Here is a 22,686-nt window from a genome sequence, read left to right as displayed (position 1 = left end):
GACTCTATTTAAAATATCGTTTTCACCATTTGCCACTCGATACTCTATTTATATACTAAATATTCAGATTCACAACAAGGTGCACTTGCTTCGGTGGACCCTTTCTTCTTTTTATGCAATGTAGAGAAGGACAACTTATTGATTAACCTGGCTATTTTTCAAAGAAAGAGAGCATCTAGGGAAACCAAAGAACATTGTGAAATACAAATCCTACAACGAGCAAATAATATCTGTGCTTAAATTAAAACGAAAAACAGTAGTAATTTTTGAAGTATTTACTACTCTACTCTAATAACTTTATTTTCCAATTATTCGTACTGTATCTTTTGTACTCTTTTTTTTTTTTTTTGCCGGAAAGTGCTTGGATATTAAATAAGCGAATTTTAACGCGGTCAGCTTAAAATCAGATTGAAGAAGCTCCGGCTGCGTGACGTCACTGGGAGAGAGAGCGCGCCGCTCGGAGGAGGAAAGGCGCCGTCCAGACGCCTCGTAACAGGGTGTCGAACCTTCGTCCCGGTTTTCGTTTCGGTTCAAAGAAAACGGTTCAGTTCCAGTTCGGTGCCAAGGTCCATTTACAAGGCCCCATCCCAAGTGGCTTAGAAAAAAAACAACAACCTTTGATCCGAGAGAATGAATTTCAGAGTTCCCTACCCTGAACACCGATGGATTACATATATATTGTGCACTCGAGCTCTCGCGGTATGTGCTCTTTAGGTCCAAGTACAGTTCAATTTTCCACTTGAACCAAAAACCGAAAATAACTATGATGTGCTCCTTGTTGATGTCTTCCGGACTATTTGGATGTTCCCAGATGTAAAATGAAGGTGAATCCCAAATCGGCGTGCAAAGTATAGTTCAAAAAGTAACACCAAGTGCGTCACACAGCCTACAAAAGCATAACTTCAAGCGCATCACAAATGACTTACAAAAGGAATTAAGTTTCAATTAGATAATATTGAAAGTAATTCTGGAAGTATTTACTGATAAAGTAACTAATTACAGTTGTTGGATTACTTACGTGTAATTAATAGTTTTATAAGTAATTACAATGAAGGGTACTCCGCAGTGACGGTTGGTTCACAAAACCATCTTTTAGAGTGCGGCCTATCCATGAGCCTATCAGTTTTATCTCATCACCACAGTTTTCGAACGCATGCTGTTTCTTCTTCATCATCAAACTGGATGGTGTCTGGAGCTGGTCTCCCTGGTGGGCAGCTCCGTTTCTTTTAAGCTTCAGCGTAATGTGAAGACGTGTCTTGAACGCGCGACGTACACGATGTACACAGCTACCAGAACTCTGCTCTACACTACACTGGCCTGCACTCAAACGACCAGCTGAATTCGCTGTACCGCGCCCTAGGTGTGGAATCTGTGCGTCCCATTTGTGTTACCCAAGGCAAACTTTGCATCGCCTTTTGGTACATAGTGGACCAATTTTCAAGATACTAGTCTCGTTCGACAACTTTTCGAAATTCACATTGAATGTACGAAAGAGATTACTATTTGTTGAATTCATATTTTGAGGGCAGTTACAGTTTAGGGATATGACCAAAATAAATGTTTAACTCAAATGCGGCACACACCACTGAAAGACCAAAATATGGAGACGATTTTTTTTTCTTTCACGTACTTGTAAATAAAAATCTGCATAATCCAGGATCGCATGTGCCTAGTTCTCCGTTTTCATGCTACACCATAAAATATCAAGGTACGTGACATGCCGGCTCGCGGTGCTGTTGAGCACGCTAAGGCCGCGGTGTGGCACTCCTTTCTGGTGCCTTCTTTCAGTGATGGTGGATACCCCGCCACTACTCTCGTGAAGGTGGTAGACACGCGTGATGATGCATGTTATCAGCGGCAGACACTGTAAACGAGAAGACTTTTCAACCCTCTTCACGCTTGCGCAGTATTATATGCACGAAGTTATATGCCTGGTTTATGCATAGGAGTATTTGGCTCGACGTGAACCTGCACGAGGGAAATACGCTGTGTATGTCAGTTGCGTGCGCAGCTGCCCAGTTCCCCCTTTCACCTACTGCCCGTGCAGTGACCTCATTGGTCTCTTTTCCAGATAAAGGTTGCTTCCATACAAAGGCTGTGGTAGATCCATAATCTTTGGGATGTCAGGGGCATGTGTATGAACTATCTCGGTCCTAAGCTGCACAGATTTTACTCGAACGAATTATTACGAAACGAGCGCTTTGCCTCTGTGAAGCGAGAGGGCGCTGAAAGCAACACACTGCTGACATCTTCCGGCAAGGGAGAAAGGCTAGGAAGCAGACAATGATGGGTGACATCGCGGAATCCTCCTCTGGACGAACCGCCGTAGTATCGAACTCTGTTTTTCTGCTCTTCACATTACGGTTTCAGTTCGCTATTGATACTGTCATCATTTACAAATTAATTACTTGCGCTAAATGAATGTTAATATTGCCTTTTCCTTACAAAGTCTCCCTTTAAAGCACACGTGCCTGACTACAGATGCCCCTTGTTAGTTGCCCTCTGTTGGAGGGATGTCCTTGACATAGAGATACTACGCTCGTCATATAAGCTATTTTGCAGTAGCCAGTGCCCATTACCCTGCCAATGCGTACTTACAAGAATGCAGTTCATCAAAATGTGCTCAGCTCCAAACTCTGGTCATCAGTTTTATTTCAAAAACTCTGAGAACAATACCTCTGCATGTGAATGAGAATCTGAACATGCTCATAAATTTCTTGAACACGGGACCAGCATGCAGAGGCACGCGACTTCCTTCTTCTCCGTGGGGGATAAAAACCATGATCTAGCATGAACTCTGCTATAAGTTCCTTTGTACATAAATTAAGCGGAAACACTCATCACGACTCTAGCAAACAAACAAACCAACAAACCAGAGAGTTTATCGTTACACACCGGAGCATCAACCAGGATGCACAAATGGATCACATTCCATGAAAATGAAACATTTCCACGCAGCGTCCCACACCTTCACAAACGCAGCGGAAGGAGGGGGGGTCTTGCCATCAAATGTCGTAGGAATAGTTGTCCAGTCACATCGAACTGTGGCAGCAGCAGCTCAAGAACAGACACATACACTGCTGTCCCCTCTTGACTGCCTTTCATTTTGTTACTTATATCTATGTATAATTATTATACAAGTGTCTCTGCCAAAGAGCTGTCCGAGGAGAGAGGGTGCTTATGTACAAAACGGGGTAGGCAGGGAGCAGGTGCACAAATAAAAAATGCGGCTGTCAACGTAGGCTGTCAAACTCAGGCGCGTATCTGGTGCAGCTCGGCCAGCCGATCGCATGAAGGCATGTGGTAGTTCTGGGCACGCTCTTCCAAGTTGGCATCTCGCAGGCTTTTTGCTCTCCACAATAGAGACTCCTCTGTAGTTGATAAAAAATGGAGAAAGACATCGTGATTAAAGAAGTTTTGTGTCAGGGTAAATCATGGGAGGAGCAAGCATGGGATGAAACTGTAGAGAACAGCTTTAAACTAGAGATGGGACGAATCAAGAAATTCCCCGAATCCGAATCCGAGGAAGGTTCTGCGAATCCACGAATCCTTTCTTTAAAGAAGGTTTAAAGAGCCAGGGGCATAAAAACACGTCTACTGAAAAGTGTTTTGAAGCAGAATTTGATATATGTGTTTAATGAAAAAGAAAATGAATAATAGATCACTTTCAGGAGGAAACGTACCCGTATGCTACTTCTTCAATGTAATTTATTTAATTTACAATTAAATGATATGTGTGCAAAATGATATCCCACTGAAAGTGCTGATAACAGTGTTGATATACTTGCATCTGTCCTGTACTCACACAGCTCACACAATTGTGTAAAAGCATGTAATGAATCTCTACTTGTACAGAATCACAAAACATAAAGGCAAGACCAAAAGGAACGGTTCACATGTGACGAAAGGTGATTTCTTACTATAATTTTTCTCCCGGTAACAAGAGCTCCTCAGGTTTGCAACATGATCCCCTTCAACATCCATCTCTATTCGGTAGATGTTGTTCCGGTATTCACTCATAAAATTTTCTTTCACATAATACGGCAGCTGAAGGTTTAAAGTCTTGCGTTCATACAGGTACTTCCTGCAAGAAAACATAGAAAGATTCACACCTTTCACTTTTCAGATTCACTTTCATTTTCAGTAGTTACTAGAACACTGCCATGATCTTGCAAGGCAGAGTACAAACACACACATTTCTACCTCATGGAGAAACACAGTGCATCATGCAAAAGAAGCCTCAACTCTTTCCTTTCGACGTATTTCCTCATTCTTCTTTGCATGAAAAACTGAGATCCTGTCGTTAGAGAGATAACAAGCACACTTATTTGCATAATTACAACACCCCTGTTTTAGCCTTAAATATAGCATCACAAAAAGAGGGGGGGGGGGCTGGAGGTGTTGCAAGGAGTGGAGTCTTTGTGATCGTATAATCGAGATTCTACTGTAATGCTGTCCAGAGATATCTACTCCGCCAGCAGATTTTAGCACATTTTACGTTCTCGAGACCTAACACATGCGTAGCTGGAAGCAACATCCCCATTCTGCTCATGTGTATGTGCATAAACTTGTGTGACATTATTAGAGTCAAAAGTTTTAGGATTGAACCCGATTCTTCCCCGAATTGAAGGTTGTCTCTTTAGGGTGAAACCCCGATTTTTACCCGGAAAATTGCCCTCATTGAGACGCCTTTAGGAATGCACACTAACCTGTTTGGCAGCAAACGCAGTTACAGAACCATTTATACCGAACCAGTTCAGTTAGTTTGAGTAACTGAGCCCGATTTCTCCCCGAACTTAGCGTATGGGGAGTTTTTCCACCCGAATTTGCGCGAAGTTAGAGCGCATGTTTAGTTACCAGATTTTTACTCCCCGAATTTAGGTAAAAATGTTTCCCGAAAACTTCAGGCTCCAGTCATTATGGAGTGCAACGAATTCAGAAAAAGTCATCCAAAATGAATTAATGTGCTTACGCAGTTTTGACAAGGCTGTATGGTGGATCAGAGACAAGAAAGCTGGACATAAGTGACATCCCAACGAGAACAATAATGGGCATCATCTGCAGAAGGACTCCGTAACTGCTCTGGAAAGAAAGAGTGGGATTCTGTTATGTAGCTGTAGCAAGAAGGAAGGAAAAGCCTTAGAACCACTTTATATAGTGGAAAGATAAAGCACTGAAGCCACTGCATCGGATATTTATGCGGATTTTTGCGCATATTTGCACAGATATATCATCGATCCAAACCTACACCTTTTTAAGTGCATGAAAAATGCCTTCCAACATGACCACAAACCATGTTGCGGAGATGTTCAACAAACACCGTCTGTGGCATGATCACTGAAGGACACTGGAGAAACTATGCCGATGAAAGGAGCAGAATAATTCGATCACTGGGAAATTCAAGTAGTTCACGTTGTGTCCCAAACAGAATACTCTTTAAAGTACTTTAGTATGTATTAGCAGTAAGTGAAACGTGTATAAAGTATCCTTTATACACGTACACGAACATGGCCGTACACATGAAAGGAATAAACTTCATCCGCCATGCTTAAGCATATCTCTCATTTGCAAGGCCTTGGTGTCGAGTAATCTTTGGTGAACTTTTGTTTTCTGACCCAAAACTTCGTAATCCCTCGTGTACGTCAGCTCGGGACTTTCAACCCCTGGCGCGCGTTCGTTGCTTTGGCGACCAGGGAAATAAATGCCGGGATTTACTTGTACCTAGTCCCCTGGGGATTCACCTGGCGATATCAATAGGAACCGTTTTCTGACGAAGTCGGCTGTTAACAACAAGGCTAAGCGTGGGACCATCCTATTGCACAGAAGGATAAATGACAGATTCCCGAATTCCCACAGAAAAGAAGAAAAGAAAAAAAAAAAGAGGGTGAAATTCCAGTGAGCTGAAAACCTGGACGCAGCTGGAAGTGTGCTTGATGAGGAATGACAGTATTTTGAGCACTGAGTAGCAAACACCGAAAAAAGTATTTTAAATACGTTAAAAATACTTGTCACAAAAAGTACTGAGTAGAGCACCACAATACCGGAAAGAGTATTTAAAATACTGTATTTGGAGTACGTACTCAAGATACGTACAAGTCTGGTCCGTGCCGGGAAACAGATGCACACAGACACTTATTTCGAGCCACTTTGAGTGTAGCTGACAAGTTCTGCTCAAATAAAGTGTTTTTTTTTTTTTCGCTGGCTTAAATTTCCGACTGCCCGATAATTCGGACCAATTCGGCGGCTTTTTTCGAGTCAGAAAAATCATATGGCAACTGTACATTTCAAACTTTGAAACGCTCCTGGAAAACTTGCTTACTTCATGCTGTGCCTCTGTTGAAGAATGCCCATGCTGTTGTCGTTGGTGGAACCTTGGCCCTCTCCTGACATACACATTGCCTAAAAGCAATACCACCTTACTACGAGGGTTCCTCGGCAGTGAGGATGAGTCACTTACTTGAAAATGCATTTCCAAAAAACATGTTGAACAGTTCCTCGGGAGAGATGTCTCCTGTTGAAGTGCACCAGACACACATTTAGGTGCAATACACGAAAGAGTTCCAAGCAACATACAGGCAGAGAAAAAAACTGAAGGAAAAGAGCGATAGTCTTTGCTTTACCCTCGAAACCGCGACTATAGTCGTAGCTGTCATTGGAGTACATGTGATGCTGTGCAGGTCGGTTGCCATTGATGTCGTAAAGCTTCCTCTTTTCAGGATCGCTGAGGACGGCATAGGCATTGCCAATAGCTGTAAGAGGAGGATGGTGAGGCGAGAAAAAAAAAAAAAAAATGCATTATTAGGCATTCCACAGAAAATGTTTGATTTCTTTGAAAAATGGGTCTGCCATGGTTACAGTAAGATCCCAAATATATATCATAATTAGAGCCTGAAGTTTTCGGGAAATATTTTTTCCTACATTCGGGGGATAAAAATCGGGTAAATAAACATGTGCACTAAATTCATGCAAATTCGGGTGAAAAAACTTCCAGTACGCTAAATTTGGGGGGAAATCGGGCTCAGTTATTCAAACTAACTCTAGCGGTTTGGTACAAACGGTGATGTAACCGCATTTTTCTGCCAAAGTGCAGTAGCCTGCGCTTACATCGCCGTAAAACCGAAAGCACCGTCAAAATTTTTTTCTTGGTCATCTCAAAAACGAAGACGTTCCACTGAAGAAAATTTGACATGCCTGGTTTCAACCCATCCCAAAAGCATGGCTGTTGACTTAATGTCCACGAAGGATGAAACATTAAATTTTGAACTAAATTTTGAATTAAATTTTGAATTAAATATAAGAACGTGTTTTCACCTTTAAAAGCGTCACCTGCACCTGGAGCCTTGTTTTTATCTGGGTGCACCTGCAGTGCCAGCTTACGGTACTGCTTCTTTAGAAGCTCATCGTCCGCATCCCTGCTCACGCCCAGGATTTCGTAGTAGTCTTTACAACTTTTTGTTCTGTGGAAGTGAACAGAAAAGAGTGAGAAACGTGAACAACACTGTAGCTCTAACATACTGATGATACTAAATTCCCTAAATTCAACATTTACAGAATCAACATGCTCGACATAGAAACATATAAAATGCGTAAGTGGGCAGGTAGTGCCAGTGATTATGAGTCAACAAAGTTCGATTTCTGTCAAAAGGTCATGACATGATTTCAGGGTGGTTTCATCTTTTGTCAAAGTTGGGTTTGTCTTGGTCGATGAGAAATTTTGTTTTCCTGTGAGTCCATTACGACATTCTGGTTTTTTCAGGTCATGTTTACTGAAAGATAATACTAATGAAAGAGACCAGTAATACTCACACAAACAAGACTCATGAAAGAACAGTGAAACACATAAAAACACTGTTTTAAGCTTACTAACTTTGTTACATACATGATCACGTGCATGTGTACTATGCTCGTACTATGTAGTTTCTTCAAGTAAAGACAATTATAGACACTACACAGACACAGACAATTACATCCAAATTAAGCCATAATTGTTAAAGAGGAAAAGTTTCAATAAACTCTCAGCGAATGCTATGGTATCATGCAGGAAAAGTAACAAAAGTTGCCATAATTATCATCTTCATTACTCGTAAAACATCCAGTCGACTTAAAATTTGTGAATGCACGCCGCGGCTGGCATTCAGCATCGTCCTAAATGAAGCAAGTGCAAAATGTGACTGGATGCAACACCTTAGCAACGTGGTGACTTGCGGAGGTACTTGTCATCTTGATAAGGTTGGCATTGCACGGAAAAATAGACAAGGGACAAAGACCAGGGGAAGACACAACACAACCTTAAGATACCTTAGGCACATACACAGGAAGGGAAGCGTAAAAAGCGAACCTTTTGACAGCTTCAAGCTGACTTTTTGTGTACTCCATTTTGCGGTCTCCTGAAGCACTCGCTTGGTCTTCTGCTGACTTGCTTCTCTGTCTTAGATTAGGAGATGATGGAGGTCTGCCAGGACTGCTTGCACGAGGGGTAGAAGGATCCTCATGACTGTTCGGTGTGGCACCGTTTAATTTTTGAAGCTGCTCTATGAGATCTAGAATGTAAGAGCTTGTGTTGTAGCGTGGTAATGATATAAGAGGCTAGTGGAGCGTGTCGTTTCTCTTTACTACACTGCCACACACTGATTTTTATGACGATTACATGTCATTGTGACACCGTTTTTCTGGTTCACTTCGGTCTTCACGTCTATTTACTTAGCAAAATGATCGCATTCCAGGAGGAAATCGAATTATCAAAGTGATTCACGACTGCACTTACTTCCGGCGAACACATTCAAGGTATTTTGCTTGTTGCTCGACTTTGTACAGATCGGACACGGTGAGAATCATATCATTTGGGCATTTCAATAAAATATTTTGGCCGCATCTCCAATCCGAAACACGTCGAGGAAATTTCTAGTAAGCCTAAAATCTCACCGGAACTGCGGAAAAATCAATAATTACAAGGCTATTCCTAAGACTCTCGACCTCCGACAGCTCAGCGACTATTTCAATGCATTTAGGACAGTTTGTTTAAATGCCTCAAAGGAAAATTTCAACTGATCCTCAGCAGACCGAAACAGAGACGTATCGTAGGCTTACGTGTATCTTGCAGCAAGCTACGTACCTTTCGCTGCTTTGGATGGGTAAAGATGTTCAGCCTTGTACAGAAATTTTAATGCTTTCTCTTTCGATCCTTTTGCGATGTGTGCTTGTGCTAGTTCAATACAACGCTTACTTTCTTCCTTATTTCCTTCCATAGCGGAGACAGACCCCACTACATACTTTGCGTAATCATCTGGCCACTAGATACAGAAATGGTACAAATGATATGATTGGCTGACCCAAATGCGCAACTGAGGAATTCATACTGGTAGTGTACACTTGAAATTGACAAGTATTTGAGCAATATTCGTCATATTACTGAAAACTTTTCCAATAAAGTAGGAATATTACTTGTATGTTCACTTAACTTGAACAATTAACTAATTATACACCATTCAGCTAGCCGTAAAACTAGCCAGTGTTTCACTGTTTATCTTCTTCTGTTTATCCAGTACATTTTTCTAGTCAACGCGCAGCGAACACAGAATAAATTTCGATTAAAAAACTGTATTATTGAAAATGGGGACAGACGCCTGGCTTTTACACTAACCTTGCTGTCATTGGATTGTTTTGAAAGTCACGTGGTCTTCAGTTTGTGTTCATCGGCTCTGCAGCGATTTTGGCGGGCAACCGACGGAAGTGCTGTAGGCGACTGTTGACATTGGACATTTTGTGGTAGAATAATGGTAAGATATCCAACGAATCCGAAAAATATATTACGTTCTCATCACAAATGAAATATTTTTTAATTGCTTTCAACATTCCTTTGTGGCATGATGCGTATATTTTGTCAGATTACCGCGAACTAAGCGATATTTCCTTTCATTAAAGGCTGGCGGTAAAGCCGGGAAAGATTCTGGAAAGGCAAAAGCAAAGGCCGTGTCGAGATCAGCAAGAGCTGGGTTGCAGGTAAGATTATTATGGCATTTTTATTGTTTCTGACGACACATGCACATCTGAAAAGTCATCTGTGGGTTCTTGTGTGTACACGACAATCTGTGTGATCTGTTCGGCTCAATACCGGTTAGGCTTACGTCTTTTTTAAAATCGCGAATTAAGTTGGTTGCTTTTGTCCCTTGAGGCATAATGTGAACGTTTTGGTGTTATGTAGTGCAATAAGTGAAGAAAGGTGACGCAACCGATATCACAACTCATCTGAACGGCGTCACAGAATCATATGTTTTGCATTGTTTATGTTCCTAACGGAACGTTTCCATTGGCCTGGAATTTGGCGTGAAGTCGCTTCCGTACAGATTTGTTGCATCAGGTTGTCCTCGCAAGCTTTTTCTACTCGTATGACTGTGCAATAATATATTTATATCAATTTTTCACTTACCTTTTTGTCCCGTGTGTGATGTAAACTGCGGTAATTCGGAAGCGTTTCCTTGACGTGAGCGATATTGTCTGGCGCGTACGGCACCGTATTCGAAAAGCTGCTGTGGTGATTGCACGTTTACGCATAGATAACCGCGTGATTTTGTTCTCTTTTAGTTCCCCGTTGGTCGTATTCATCGGCACTTGAAGAACCGTACAACGAGCCATGGGAGGGTTGGCGCTACTGCTGCAGTGTACAGTGCAGCAATTTTGGAGTATTTGACAGCTGAGGTAGGACACACGATTAACTGACCAGCACCCCGGAAATGCATGACAGATTTCATATAATTGAACTTCACTTGCACGGAGAGTTCTGCTGTCACCCTGTAGGTTCTGGCTATGTTGATTTGCAACACTCATCGCATTCAGTTGGCATTTCTAAGATCTGTTACAGCGTAAATACTGTCCATACGACATTCCTGCAATTTTCATGTATTTGACGTTAGTAGTCTTCTCAGTAGTATTTTTGTGTCCGTTTTGTGCGGTCTGCACCGGTTGTGTCTTTCTGTGGCTGCCTTTGCATGCCTTGCCCTCTTCTTATCATGCTTTTTGTCTGTCCACTTCGAGGAATGTACACCAAAGGCACGCAATTCCCCTAGCTGTGATGGGTAGCAAAGTACACTTGGTTGTGAGGAACTGCAGATTGCCTTTTCATACATTTCTGAGCTGCTTGGTGCAAGCCAGCAGCACAGAGATGGCCTGCTGCATTGCAGTCTTACAGACATTTGTATTTTATTTGCTGTAATAGGCTTTTAGATTGAAGCATGGAAGTAATTGAAAAAGCAAGACAGTGAGTAACTGCCTGGCTTTTGCAGATTTCTGTTACATTGTGTTGTTCTGTTACTTTTGTTTTAGGTGCTGGAGTTGGCTGGTAATGCCAGTAAAGACCTGAAGGTGAAGCGAATCACGCCCCGCCACTTGCAGCTTGCCATTCGTGGGGACGAAGAACTGGATTCCTTGATTAAGGCCACTATTGCAGGCGGTGGTGTCATTCCCCACATTCACAAATCACTCATCGGCAAGAAGGGATCACAGAAGACGCCATAGTTTGGCCACATTATGTCTACGGGCATGCATTAGCAGAGGATCACTAATTTTTCACCTTGCCATTGATTAAAAGTGTTACATTCTCACGTATTGGACGCATTTTTGCTTCATTTCTTTTGTACCCAGTAGCTTTTAATTAATGTATCCCCCGTTCATTTCATGCCATCATTTTGTATCATATGTTCGGATTCACTCTAAAATAAAGTGGTTTCATGAGTATCTGTGCCCTTCAATGGGGAGAATGCTTTGTTGTGCAAGCATAAAAGGAATGGTGTTCAGAGGCCATATACGATGCATGTTATAGGAAATAAGCTTTTGTTGCCAAAGAAACTTTAAAATGAAAAGTGTGAGCCGCGGGTGCGTTTGAACCATTCACGAGAGGAGGTGTCTCGAAAGTGATGACGTAGCCTCCTCTCCTCATCGTTGTATCGGACGTAGATGTGTGCCGTTTGATGGCGAAATAACTACCATGTCATATTTGTTGCTAAAATATAGTATTCCTAATCCTAAGCGATTGACTGTGTGACACTTTTAACGATTACGTGTTTTTTTTTCTTTCTCTCTCTTCCCCTTATGACGTATTTCCTCTTCCGTTGTCCCTTGACCATGCGGTTCTGCGCCGTTTGTTGTATGTGATGCTGGTCGTGGAAATAAAGCAACTACAAAAGCTGTAAATTAGATTTTGGGCAGTGAAATCGTGATAACAATGGATCGACAAGGCGCTGGTTACTTTGGAGCGTATCCATCTATCGATCCCAGTTTTCAGATACCAAGTAAGTACCGCATAGCCCGCATAGTTTGCCCTACAGCTCACAGTTCAGGTCGTCCATTGAAACTTTACAATCATTACAGGCGGCCAGAACGCTCCTGTATCTCCCTACCTGAACTTCGATCCAGCCTTCATAAACGCCGTAAGTTTCCCAAGATTTTCCGTCCTGCTAACCTGTAACAGACCATAATGATTTCTGTACTCACATGTACCTAGAAATGTCTCTGTACCTAACAGTGGGACATACATATTGACGTGATTTGTGTATTTACCTTTCAGGGAGGACCTGAATGGATTTTCCCTGAAGGGGCCTCGAGGCAAAGGGGCCGTTTTGAGTTGGCGTTTTCTCAAATCGGTGGTTCCGTCATGACAGGTATAACTTTGCGTTGCGTTTGAACTTGGAGACGAAGTTAGTTGATGTTACTGTGTTGCACTGATGTATAAGGAGCTCTGTAATAGTTGTCTGTGCTAATCTAACCTTGTGTATGCAGGTGCTGCGTTTGGAGGTATTACAGGTTTTTATCGTGGCCTAAAAGAAACGAACCTAGCAGGACATACTGGTAGCATCAGACGAACACAGTAAGCAAAACTTCTTTTTTTTTTTTTTACTGGTACTGTAATGTATGTCATGACATGATAGTTTATACTAGCCCACTTGGTCTGTGACTGCCACAACACATTGTCACTCGCAACCAATCATTGCCACTGTTTACTGAAGCACACAACTTTCATGTTACTCAATCCTCATATGTTCACAGTGTTTTGAAAACCATCGTCCCCTCCAACTGGTACTACGTCCTCCAGGCTGAAGTACCACGCCTGTTCCTTTGCTTGGCGGAGTTTTAGATGCAGACTGGTAGCTAGTGCACTGTCCAGGCACTAGCTATGTTTCAGTAGGGGTTATGGTTACATGTCCTGGCACATTGTTGCTGCAGTGACGTACGGTCAACGTTTTGCAACGAGCTAAAGTACCTCGACAGCTCACAGCAATATGTAACCGACAGCGATGAAGCGTGGAATGGCCGCAGTAATTTACACCGAAGGCAAACACAGCTTAAAGGGACTATCGCAGCCGGAAATGTTCGTCTGCTTTGCGTTTGCGTCACAATTGTGTACTAAGTGAAAAGTCCTCTGTAAATACGCAGATTTTCACTGGCACGACCATGTTGCATGGACAGTGTTGCCTTCCTGACTGTATGAATACGTCTTGCGCTAACCCAGAAACGACATTCCACGAGTCAATCACAGGCGTCCGCGACTTGTAGACACGAGCCAGCACCACGTAGATAGAGAAAGCCCGCTTGCTCGTCGACGTGATGTAACAACTAAGAGTCAGCCAATCAGGATTGTGTTTCCAACGGCGGTAGCCAATCACGAACGTATAGCTTCTTCGGTCGTAGCCATGGAAACAGGCTACCTTCGTTTGCAAGTAGCGATTGAACGTCCCCGTAATCGTACGATGGAGCGCACTTCGACGTCAAGCTCTGGCATCAGAGGAGTGTGATGCGTTGCAGTTGGTTTGTATAAGCACATGACCTCCGCTGAAGCCACCTCTTTGGTGGAACACAACACTGATGTAGATCTCTGTACTTTATGTTTATCGGGTGTAACTTAGGGCGAAGTGTCGCAACCGTGTTACTCCATGCGACGTACTCTTAAGTTTGCACACTAATACGTGTGGCTTGAATGAACTACTGAAGTGCTGTTTTGTCCTGGCTAAGGTTACTCAGTGACTAATAGACGCAGCTAGTTCCTCAGCATCCTTTCTGTGGTGTTTTACAGGCTCCTTTTTCTTGTTATTGGAACAAAACATAGCAAACATGAACTCCCTTGCACTATAAAACAGACCATATGTTGCTTTCTATGAGGGTGGTTCAAATGGAAACTGCAAATGAATTTGTCTTAATTTTATTCTTCATGTGGGTGAATTTACAGGCATCTGTTTTTTGGCACAATTGCCGCTCTGTGTTAATGCACTTGTGCCTGCGATACACTAAGGCTTGTATTGCATTCTTGACTTTGCCATCCTCTGGGAGCTTTGTGCCATCAAGGCGCTCTTCGAGAGCTCGAAAAATGTGAAAGTCACTATTTCTAGTGAATAAGCAGTCGTTGGGAGACATTCAATTGAGAGATTATGGATGGCTGTGACTGTCCTACAAGTTGATCAAGGGTATATGTTGTTGTGCTGAATGAAAATATCATTCGTGAACAATTTCAACAGCCGCAATTGTCTGCAGGATAATGACTTGGTGCCCCAGGCCTGGATGGGGAGCGTCTGCCTTACTAATCACACCATTCTCTAACTTGTTATCCCATTTGTACGCTTGCCTCAGAGATGTGCATGGCAAACTGTGTTCAAAGAACTGGTGCACACATTACAGTATGTACTTTGCCTTTTCAGAATGTTGAACTATATTACCAAGGGAGGTGCAGGATCAGCAAATATTCTGGGTGTAATAGGTATGGTCATGCTTCATATTTCAAAACATATGACAAAAGAGGGCATCATTGTTGTTAGCTAACCAGCCATGTTGCATCAAAACATGTAACAGCAGCTGTAAGGAAAAGGATGTAGGGACAGACACAAAGGATGTGTTTTGTTTCTGTGTCATCCTTCCTGCACTTTGTTTTACAGTATCTCCCATCTAACTTAACTCTCTTCATCTACTTCGCAGCTATTATTTGGAACTATATATTATTACTGAGTGCAGGATCCAGAAAGAAAGGAAAATGGTAAAACACATTAAATATCAGTTTGCAACAAACAATTGCAATTGATTAAACCTCTTCTATAAAAAAAATGTAGATTCCTTGCCTGAGCAGGCTATTCAGTCTTCTCGGGCATTTTCTGACATTTTGCATAGTCTGGTCTACATAGATGGTCTGGTCATAGATCTACATTTTTTGAACAAAGAACAAACAAAGAACATATTAGAGAGTGCCCAAACGTAACTGATGGTAGCACAAATGGCTTGTGCACATGCAGCAGCTCACTTGTGCCATGTGCAAAACATAGTGAAGCTTTTAGAATGCCGCTAAAATTGCTGCTGATTAGTACACCTTGAAAACTGATTTATGTACTTTATAAAACAGCCGTCAGTGTGTTTAATCCCTTTGTGTCATTAAATTCAGCAAGATGCGTGATGGAAAGTAACAAAGAGTAGAGGCTATCACGACACAAGCTGACAACACAGTATGTACTAAGTTTCCCCGGGCAATTAACTGCGGTTAAACCAGGTGATAGCGTTTGTAGAAATTGACATACCTTGTGCGCCTGTGTACCCATGGCTTTCTTTAAAATTGATGTATCATTGCCATGTCATGTGCACAACTGAAAGTGTGTAATTGGCTACAGTGCCCCGTCACAAGGACACATCGTTTGGATATGATTACAGGTGACAGTGCTCCAAACATTGTGAGGAGTGAACACTGACTGAAATGCTGCTTTCCTTTCTTTCTGGACATTTTTTTACACATACATACGCAGAGTTCTGGTGTTGCGGTATAATCAATGGCAGTATTCTATTCAGTAAGTAAGATCTGCTGCCATTGAAATGAATCTGAACCATTGTGCACCCACAGGGACTAAGATGCAAAGCGTTGCAATTGTTGGACATAGACGAAAACTATCCAGGCGTGCTGCACTCCTCCGCAGGCAACTTGCTCACGCGCGCTGCACCTGTGTAGTGCTATTTTGTGTCCGAAGTAACTTGGAAGTAACCCGTTCTTTTTTTTTTTTTTTTAAGTAACTCCGTAACTGCGAGTTACATTTCAGGCTGAAGAACTTCGTTATTAGCTTAGTTACATTTCTCACACGGTAACTTAACTCGTAATGAGTTCTTCTTGACGGGTAACTTCTCAATCTGTGTACACACGTGCCTCAACCTGCTGTATTGGATGTCGTATTGAAACTTGTAATTTGTGCCGCAATTCTTCTTTTTCTTTCTTTTCTTCAGCTGTAATGTACAGTGGTTTTGGTGTGATTCTCTCTTTTGCCCGTGGAGCTGATGATGAGCTCAATACTCTTGCTGCTGGAACATTAACAGGCCTCTTGTACAAGTCTACAAGTAAGCACATATCATGCACTTTTGCCCCATCTCAATCCCACTTCCCCAACAACACCGAATATCCTCTGGAGGTACGAGTAATGTCCTAACGAATTCGTACGTCCGACGGATGTCTGTCGGACGTATTCGTACATTATTCGTACCTCCAGAGGATATTCGGTGTGGTTGGGGTTCACTCGAGGAAGAAAGGTGTGGTGTTACAGTTTAAGGAAGTGCTAAGGATGTTTTGAGCGACGGGCTTGAGAGACGTGGGCAGAGTGCTATACCAAGCTCACAGTGGTGTTGGTGCATTACTGGTGTTGGGTGTTTCTGTTTAAAAAAAAAGCCATAAGAGGAAATGTTCACTGACCACACATACAGTGTGGAAGGTGAAGTGAGGAACATAAGCTAACAAAAAGTGAGAAAGCAACTAGGTGGCCACCAGTACAGACCATTTGCAAGCATCGGAGAGAACGGAGATTTCCATGTTTGGCGGAATTGTTCACTAGATGTTGGGAAGGGGAAAACAGAAAGCTGGCTGCATTTTTGGGCATTGTGTCAAATGAGTTAAAATGTGGTAACATGTAGGGCCTGAAGTTTTCGGGAAATATTTTTTTCTAAATTCGGGGGGTAAAAATCGGGTAAATAAACATGTGCACTAAATTCATGTGAATTCGTGTGAAAAAACTTCCAGTATGCTAAATTCGGGGTGAAATCGGGCTCAGTTATTCAACTAACTGTAGTGGTTTGGTACAAATGGTGATGTAACTGAATTTTTCTGCCGAACAAGTAAATTGTTCCTACAGATATCCCAGTGAGGGCAATTTGCCAGGTAAAAATCGGGTTTCACCCTAAAGAGGCAACCTTCAATTCGGGGTGCAAATTCGGGGGAGAATCGGGTAAAACCCTAAAACTTCAGGCTCTAATTATAGGGCTGTCGTTGGTGGTAAAGTTTCAGTCACATGGTCCTATGAAGCTATTGGTTTAATACTGGTAATTGGTTTAATATAGTAGACAATGTAATGACAATGTTTTGATGTAATAGAAAGTGGACAGCTTGACAAATATTTATTTAAATATTGACATTGGGGTGGTTGCCATCATCGACATTTGTTGTGAAGTCTGATAATGATGAAGCTTGGGGTGGCTTCGTTGCCACAGGCTGTCCACATAGAGAATAAAGCATCCAGAGTTGCCACATATAGATCGAAAATAATACAGACGCTGACTAAGTCACTTTACATGAGCAATTTTCAGTTTACCAGCATAAATTAATGTTACATACACCTCTCTCTAGGTGGCCTACGAAAATGTGCCATTGGTGGTGGCGTGGGACTAGGTCTTGCAACACTGTACTGCCTTTACACTGGCAAAGACAGACTGAAACAAATGTTGGAGATGAATCCATCATAACAGAGTCCTGAGTCATGGTTTTCTAGGTGAGTAACTGCCACAGCAGCACTTAGGGTACCATAGTCATGGGGGAGGGGTATGTCATGCACCCCAAACCTTGCCAGGCTACACTGTTAGTATAACACCAGTTGCATCACGAAAAGAGATGATGTTGTAGATGTTGCTTGAATCCACTGGTATTGGTCACACCTCTGAGCAGGAGCCGGATAACTTCCGATCCCCAGTTGGTGCGAGTCAGGGTTGCGGAGTTGCCACTCCGGAGTTGGAATGATTCCGGAATCATTCCAGATTTATCACAGCTCGGAATGGAATTGGAATGGAATGGGAATGGAAGTAGGCAGTTTTTTGCAGGAATGGAATTGGAATGGAATGGTGGAAACTGTCCTAAGAATGGAATGGGAATGGAAGTAGGCAGTTTTTCGCAGGAATGGAATTGGAATGGAATGGTCTGGGCGCCCCGGTGGCTGCTGATCTAGCCAGTATGGTTGCCGGTCCCTTTTCTTTTATTGATGGAATTAACGGAATGGAATGGGGTTGCCAAGCCCATTCCAGGAGTGGGAATTGGCCATACACTTTTCATGCAGAGGAATTGAAAGGAATGGAATTATCACAAATCTCCGTTCCTCGGCATGGAATTGGAATGGAATTGGTGGCCCCATTCCGCAACCCTGGTGCGAGTGTGGAAAGGGGGGAGAGACTTGTATTGTGTGTAACCTCGTCAACATCTTCAATAATAATTCACATGGTAGTAAGTGACCGTGCTTATCGTTTCTTTTCTGGTGCGTGTTTAACCTCTCTCTCCAACCCACTTCAACAGTGAAGATTCAGTTGAGGTTTTACGTCAAACAGAGGCAGCTTGGCATTACCTATGTCTGCATGAGCACACAATCATTGTCACCCACTCGGCAAGATTTGACACCACGCCTGTAAAGGTTGAACTTGCGATCTCACGAAGATATCTGTTTTATTTCCGTCGTGTTTGTACGCTAAGTTATTGCGACTGAGGGATTAGCATAGAGCTGGCTGCCCAGTGTATGGTGTTCTGAGAAGACTACGACATAGAAATTGGGTCAGCCAAAGATTTTGTATACATTTAAACTCCTTTATAGCGAACGCCTTTTTAACGAAAATACCGCCGCAGCGAATTTTTTTTTGCGGTCCCACCGGAGCCCTATAGGTCCAATAATGGTCCTCCTTTTTAACGAATATACCTTTGCTGCTAATTTTTTTTTCACGATCCCCCGAGTTTTTTTGTAAAGGATCTTTACTGTAAGAGTCGTCATTCTTACCGTTGGTTGTATCCGTAAGTGTTTCTAGTACAAGAGCTGGATTTCGGGGGAAAGTGACCGTTATGGGGTAGAGAAAGCTTACAGCGGAGATAGTGAAAGTAAGACTGCTTTCAAATTGGTCTGCTTTATGTTATATCCTAAGCATGACCTACTAGATTATAACTCCCATGTTATATGCACTCCTGACCCGTTCCCAGCAACGCATTTGGAAACTAGCGGTGGCGCTACTAATGGGCTCGGTTATTGCTTCCTCAACTTGGACAATACTTTGTACTTCAGCTTACCTAAGTATTCTTGTACAAGTGGTGGATGTCCCACAGAAAATGTTTCATTCTAAAGTTGATTATCATCGTCATTTTACGCGCTCTCATAGAAGCTGTTGCTATCGTCTGCTACGGTAGCCATACGTCCGCTGTTGCGCGTTCAAAATTAAAATTCCTGTTGTCCAGTCGGGATGTAGATCTCGCGGGCCGACGAGTATCGCCCCTGCGGAGGATCGTGTGGATGGGCTCCTCCTAGGGGTCGCCGATTATGACACGGTCGTTATAATCTAGTAGGTCGTGATCCTGAGACGGATATTGATTCTGAGAAGGCGAGCCTCGAGACAGTGTTGTATGAGGACGTTTTAAGGATGACGAGTTTTAAGCATGTGTGGGGCATTTTCGCGTGCTGTGGATTTTGTGACAGTGCTTTTAAAAGCTGCGTGCGAACTATTGGGGCCGACTTGGCCGCCTGACTCCGTAGCGGGCGGACAGGCCTGACTGTCTCGTCGAGTTGTAAATACATATTGTTGTTGCGTAAATAAACAAGTTATCGTTGAACATGAAAGAACTGATGTTCTGAGGCTGGAACAACATAGAAGGGGCGAATACATACAAAGCCTGATGTGCCTAAGAAATTAATGATGAAAGAAGGAAGTTACTGAAAAGGTTGGCCAGCTGTAGGACTGGAACCCACATCTTCTGGATTGCTGGTCCAGGGCTCTTACCACATGAGCTAAGCTAACACACCTCTCCAGCGGCTTCCAATGGAGCGTCATTTCAAGGGACAAACACGTACACTCACTCACCCCACTTTCACACTTACATGTTTTTCTCACTCGCACACACATTCACACGCCGCGCCAACTCAAGTGGCATGTTCAACAGATGCCACTTGCATTGCCCCGTCTTTTTATCCCCGTTGCCCCGTTTTTTTTAACCCCCGAATTTGAAGAAGAAAAAAAAGAAGGAATCCCAGAAAACTTCAGCGTCAAAGAACAACTTTCCGTTGCATTTCTATAAGATTATGCTAAGATATAAACAGAAATTACAAGGGATGAAGCATCAAAATTTAATATGAAAAACGTTAATCGGAAAACGAGCTTTTGGTGTGGAGTCCACACATAATCAGGTTTACAAGAGTATACGAACAGTCGATGCACATATATAATTGAAACAGACAAAAAGGGGAAAGAAAAAAAGGAAGGCGAGGGTGTTACAAGGCCAATGGGTTCCACGAAGGACCGAGATAAGTAAGAGGAAAGTCAACCTCAATACAGATACAAAGCAACAAAGAGGACCAATGTCAAAGCAAACCAAGTGGGGATCCTCATTATACAAAGAAAAGGGAGTTTTATAAGCTTGCCACAGAGGTCCAGCTGCACAAAACTAATGTATTAAGTTGCAACAGATAAGTTAAGTGCCATGCTAACATGTTTTTTTTTAATGACACATCTGGGCCTGATCATTTCTGATCATTTCACAGTGCTGTTACGACCTACTTGTTAGGTATGTTGTTATGCCTCCAGTTACACTTATTACACTATGATGTGTCCTGACGGTATGTACCCCTCTGCTTATATCAGAGCGTGACCCCGATTGAGACACTCAAAATGGTTCCAAACAAACAAACAGATACTAGGTGAGGTGCACTTGAGAAATCAGAGGTTATTGCCTTATCTCTCTCTGCGCACTGACCTGCTTTCTATCCAGGAAATGCAGCTGCTTGTTTATTGTCATGACATATCCAAGGTTAGGGTACAAGGCCCTGTAACAGGAATTTTTAGGGCAAGAGGTCACACCTGCATTCTAAAGAGAGATTAACAGTTTACGAGCTGGGATACTTGGATTCAGGCATGCCTCCTCTTGTGTGTGTATGAGATTAAACATGGTTAGTGTGTTTCAACCAGGCAGACGTTTTGTACTTGTGACAGTGCGCAGTGGCAGCTGTATTTATTTATTTCCATTACCTCAAAGGCCCGAGGGCATTACATGAGGGATGGGCGAAGAAACAAAATAGGATAGCAAACACACGAACTTACAAAAGAAAAAATAACAACAAGGAAGAAAAAGTACATAAAGCACTGGACGTCAAGCATAGAAAAATATCATGTTACACGGAAGTGTGAACATAAAAGGCGGCGAAATGACTGGGGGTCAGTAATGTTGATGATAAGCTCAGGTAGTGCATTCCACCCCTGACTGCAGATGGAATGAATGATTGCTGGCAGTGATTAGAATGACAGTGAACAAGCTTAATGTTTTTACCATGATCAACCTTGTTGGAAATGTAATCAGGTGGGAGAAGCAGGTTGGTGTGAAGTGTGGTGTTGTGGTAAATCTTGTGTAAGAGGCATAGTGACACAATTCGGCGCCTGGTATTGGCACACATTTTTAGGGGATTGCGTTTATGAGACGTTACGTGTCAACATGCAAATGGTAACATACTTGGCGGTCGTGTTTTATACACATTTTGATGGAATTGAATGTGTTGAGGGAGCCTCGCTTAAAGCTGTCTGTCTTGCTTTGCAGGTTACACTATTTTGCGACAGTACACCAGAGGATGCCCGGAGAAACTGCTGGATACTGAACACATACAGTTGTACATAGCATGTGCTGCGTTCCTTAGCTGGGCCGATGTGCTCCAATGTAAATCGAGTTATGCGCAATATACTACGGGGGATCACAAATCTCTCTATATTGCAAGAAATTTCTCATGATTTCTCACAAATTTTTGAAAACCTTGTTGTCCAACCGCCCGGTAACTTGTTGCCGTATCTTATAGCTAGAGCCTGAAGTTTTCGGGAAATATTTCTTTCTAAATTCGGGGGGTAAAAATCTGGTAAATAAACATGTGCACTAAATTCATGCGAATTCGGGTGAAAAAACTTCCAGTATGCTAAATTCAGGGTGAAATCGGGCTCAGTTACTCAACTAACTGTAGTGGTTTGGTACAAATCGTGATGTAACTGAATTTTTCCGCCAAACAAGTCAATTAATGCATTCCTACAGACATCCCAGTGAGGGCAATTTGCCGGGTAAAAATCGGGTTTCACCCTAAAGAGGCAACCTTCAATTCGGCGTGCAAATTCAGGGAAGAATCGGGTAAAACCCTAAAACTTCAGGCTCTACTTATAGCGAACGAATTGTAGCCGGTATAGCAGATAACCTGCTGGCTAGAACCACGAGAACATGTAGAATGCATTGTCTCAAAATGCAAATGAAGTGACCTCTGCGGGCAGCTTTGCGCAATTTTTGATTTTATTAGCCTCATTGCAACAGGCTTTGGGCTAGGTGAGGACGGCTTCTCTCACTGAGTCTGGTTGTCCCCACGTTCTCGTCTACGCGAATCACTGCACTAGAAGCACGTGGCTAGAAAAGGCTAAAGCAAAGGGCTT

General features: G+C 42.7%; 3 protein-coding genes and 1 long non-coding RNA gene across 4 annotated transcripts in view; 3 read left to right on the top strand and 1 right to left on the bottom strand.

Annotated features, from left to right (window-relative positions):
- Positions 1-8,828, top strand: part of LOC135368837 (uncharacterized) — a 45,959-nt gene extending 37,131 nt beyond the window's left edge. The window contains exon 4 of the long non-coding RNA XR_010414879.1: positions 8,724-8,828. This is a non-coding gene — a long non-coding RNA (uncharacterized LOC135368837). The remainder of the gene's footprint in view (positions 1-8,723) is intronic.
- Positions 2,624-9,302, bottom strand: LOC135368834 (dnaJ homolog subfamily B member 14-like). The gene is made up of 9 exons (XM_064602369.1): positions 9,113-9,302; positions 8,339-8,540; positions 7,312-7,457; positions 6,621-6,749; positions 6,458-6,511; positions 6,320-6,399; positions 4,973-5,082; positions 3,921-4,084; positions 2,624-3,371 (listed from the first exon to the last, which is right to left on the bottom strand). The coding sequence occupies exons 1-9, from the start codon at positions 9,243-9,245 to the stop codon at positions 3,253-3,255; spliced, it is 1,137 nt and encodes a 378-aa protein (XP_064458439.1). The 5' UTR covers positions 9,246-9,302; the 3' UTR covers positions 2,624-3,252.
- A 365-nt stretch (positions 9,303-9,667) lies between these two features.
- On the top strand, positions 9,668-11,730 carry LOC135368836 (histone H2A.V). Its single transcript, XM_064602372.1, has 4 exons — positions 9,668-9,776; positions 9,922-9,999; positions 10,582-10,695; positions 11,320-11,730. Exons 1-4 carry the CDS (start codon positions 9,774-9,776, stop codon positions 11,509-11,511), a joined length of 387 nt encoding a protein of 128 aa, XP_064458442.1. The 5' UTR covers positions 9,668-9,773; the 3' UTR covers positions 11,512-11,730.
- Positions 11,731-12,080: 350 nt separating this feature from the next.
- LOC135368835 (mitochondrial import inner membrane translocase subunit Tim23-like) lies at positions 12,081-21,998 on the top strand. The gene is made up of 8 exons (XM_064602371.1): positions 12,081-12,284; positions 12,364-12,422; positions 12,560-12,653; positions 12,772-12,859; positions 14,682-14,740; positions 16,237-16,347; positions 17,624-17,765; positions 21,821-21,998. The coding sequence occupies exons 1-7, from the start codon at positions 12,218-12,220 to the stop codon at positions 17,737-17,739; spliced, it is 594 nt and encodes a 197-aa protein (XP_064458441.1). The 5' UTR covers positions 12,081-12,217; the 3' UTR covers positions 17,740-17,765; positions 21,821-21,998.
- The last annotated feature ends 688 nt before the right edge of the window (positions 21,999-22,686 follow it).

This window comes from Ornithodoros turicata, chromosome 9, assembly GCF_037126465.1.
Source record: "Ornithodoros turicata isolate Travis chromosome 9, ASM3712646v1, whole genome shotgun sequence".
Classification (NCBI taxonomy): Eukaryota; Metazoa; Arthropoda; class Arachnida; order Ixodida; family Argasidae; genus Ornithodoros; species Ornithodoros turicata.
Note: the sequence above shows the minus strand (reverse complement) of the source record. Positions and strands in the feature narration are given on the sequence as shown.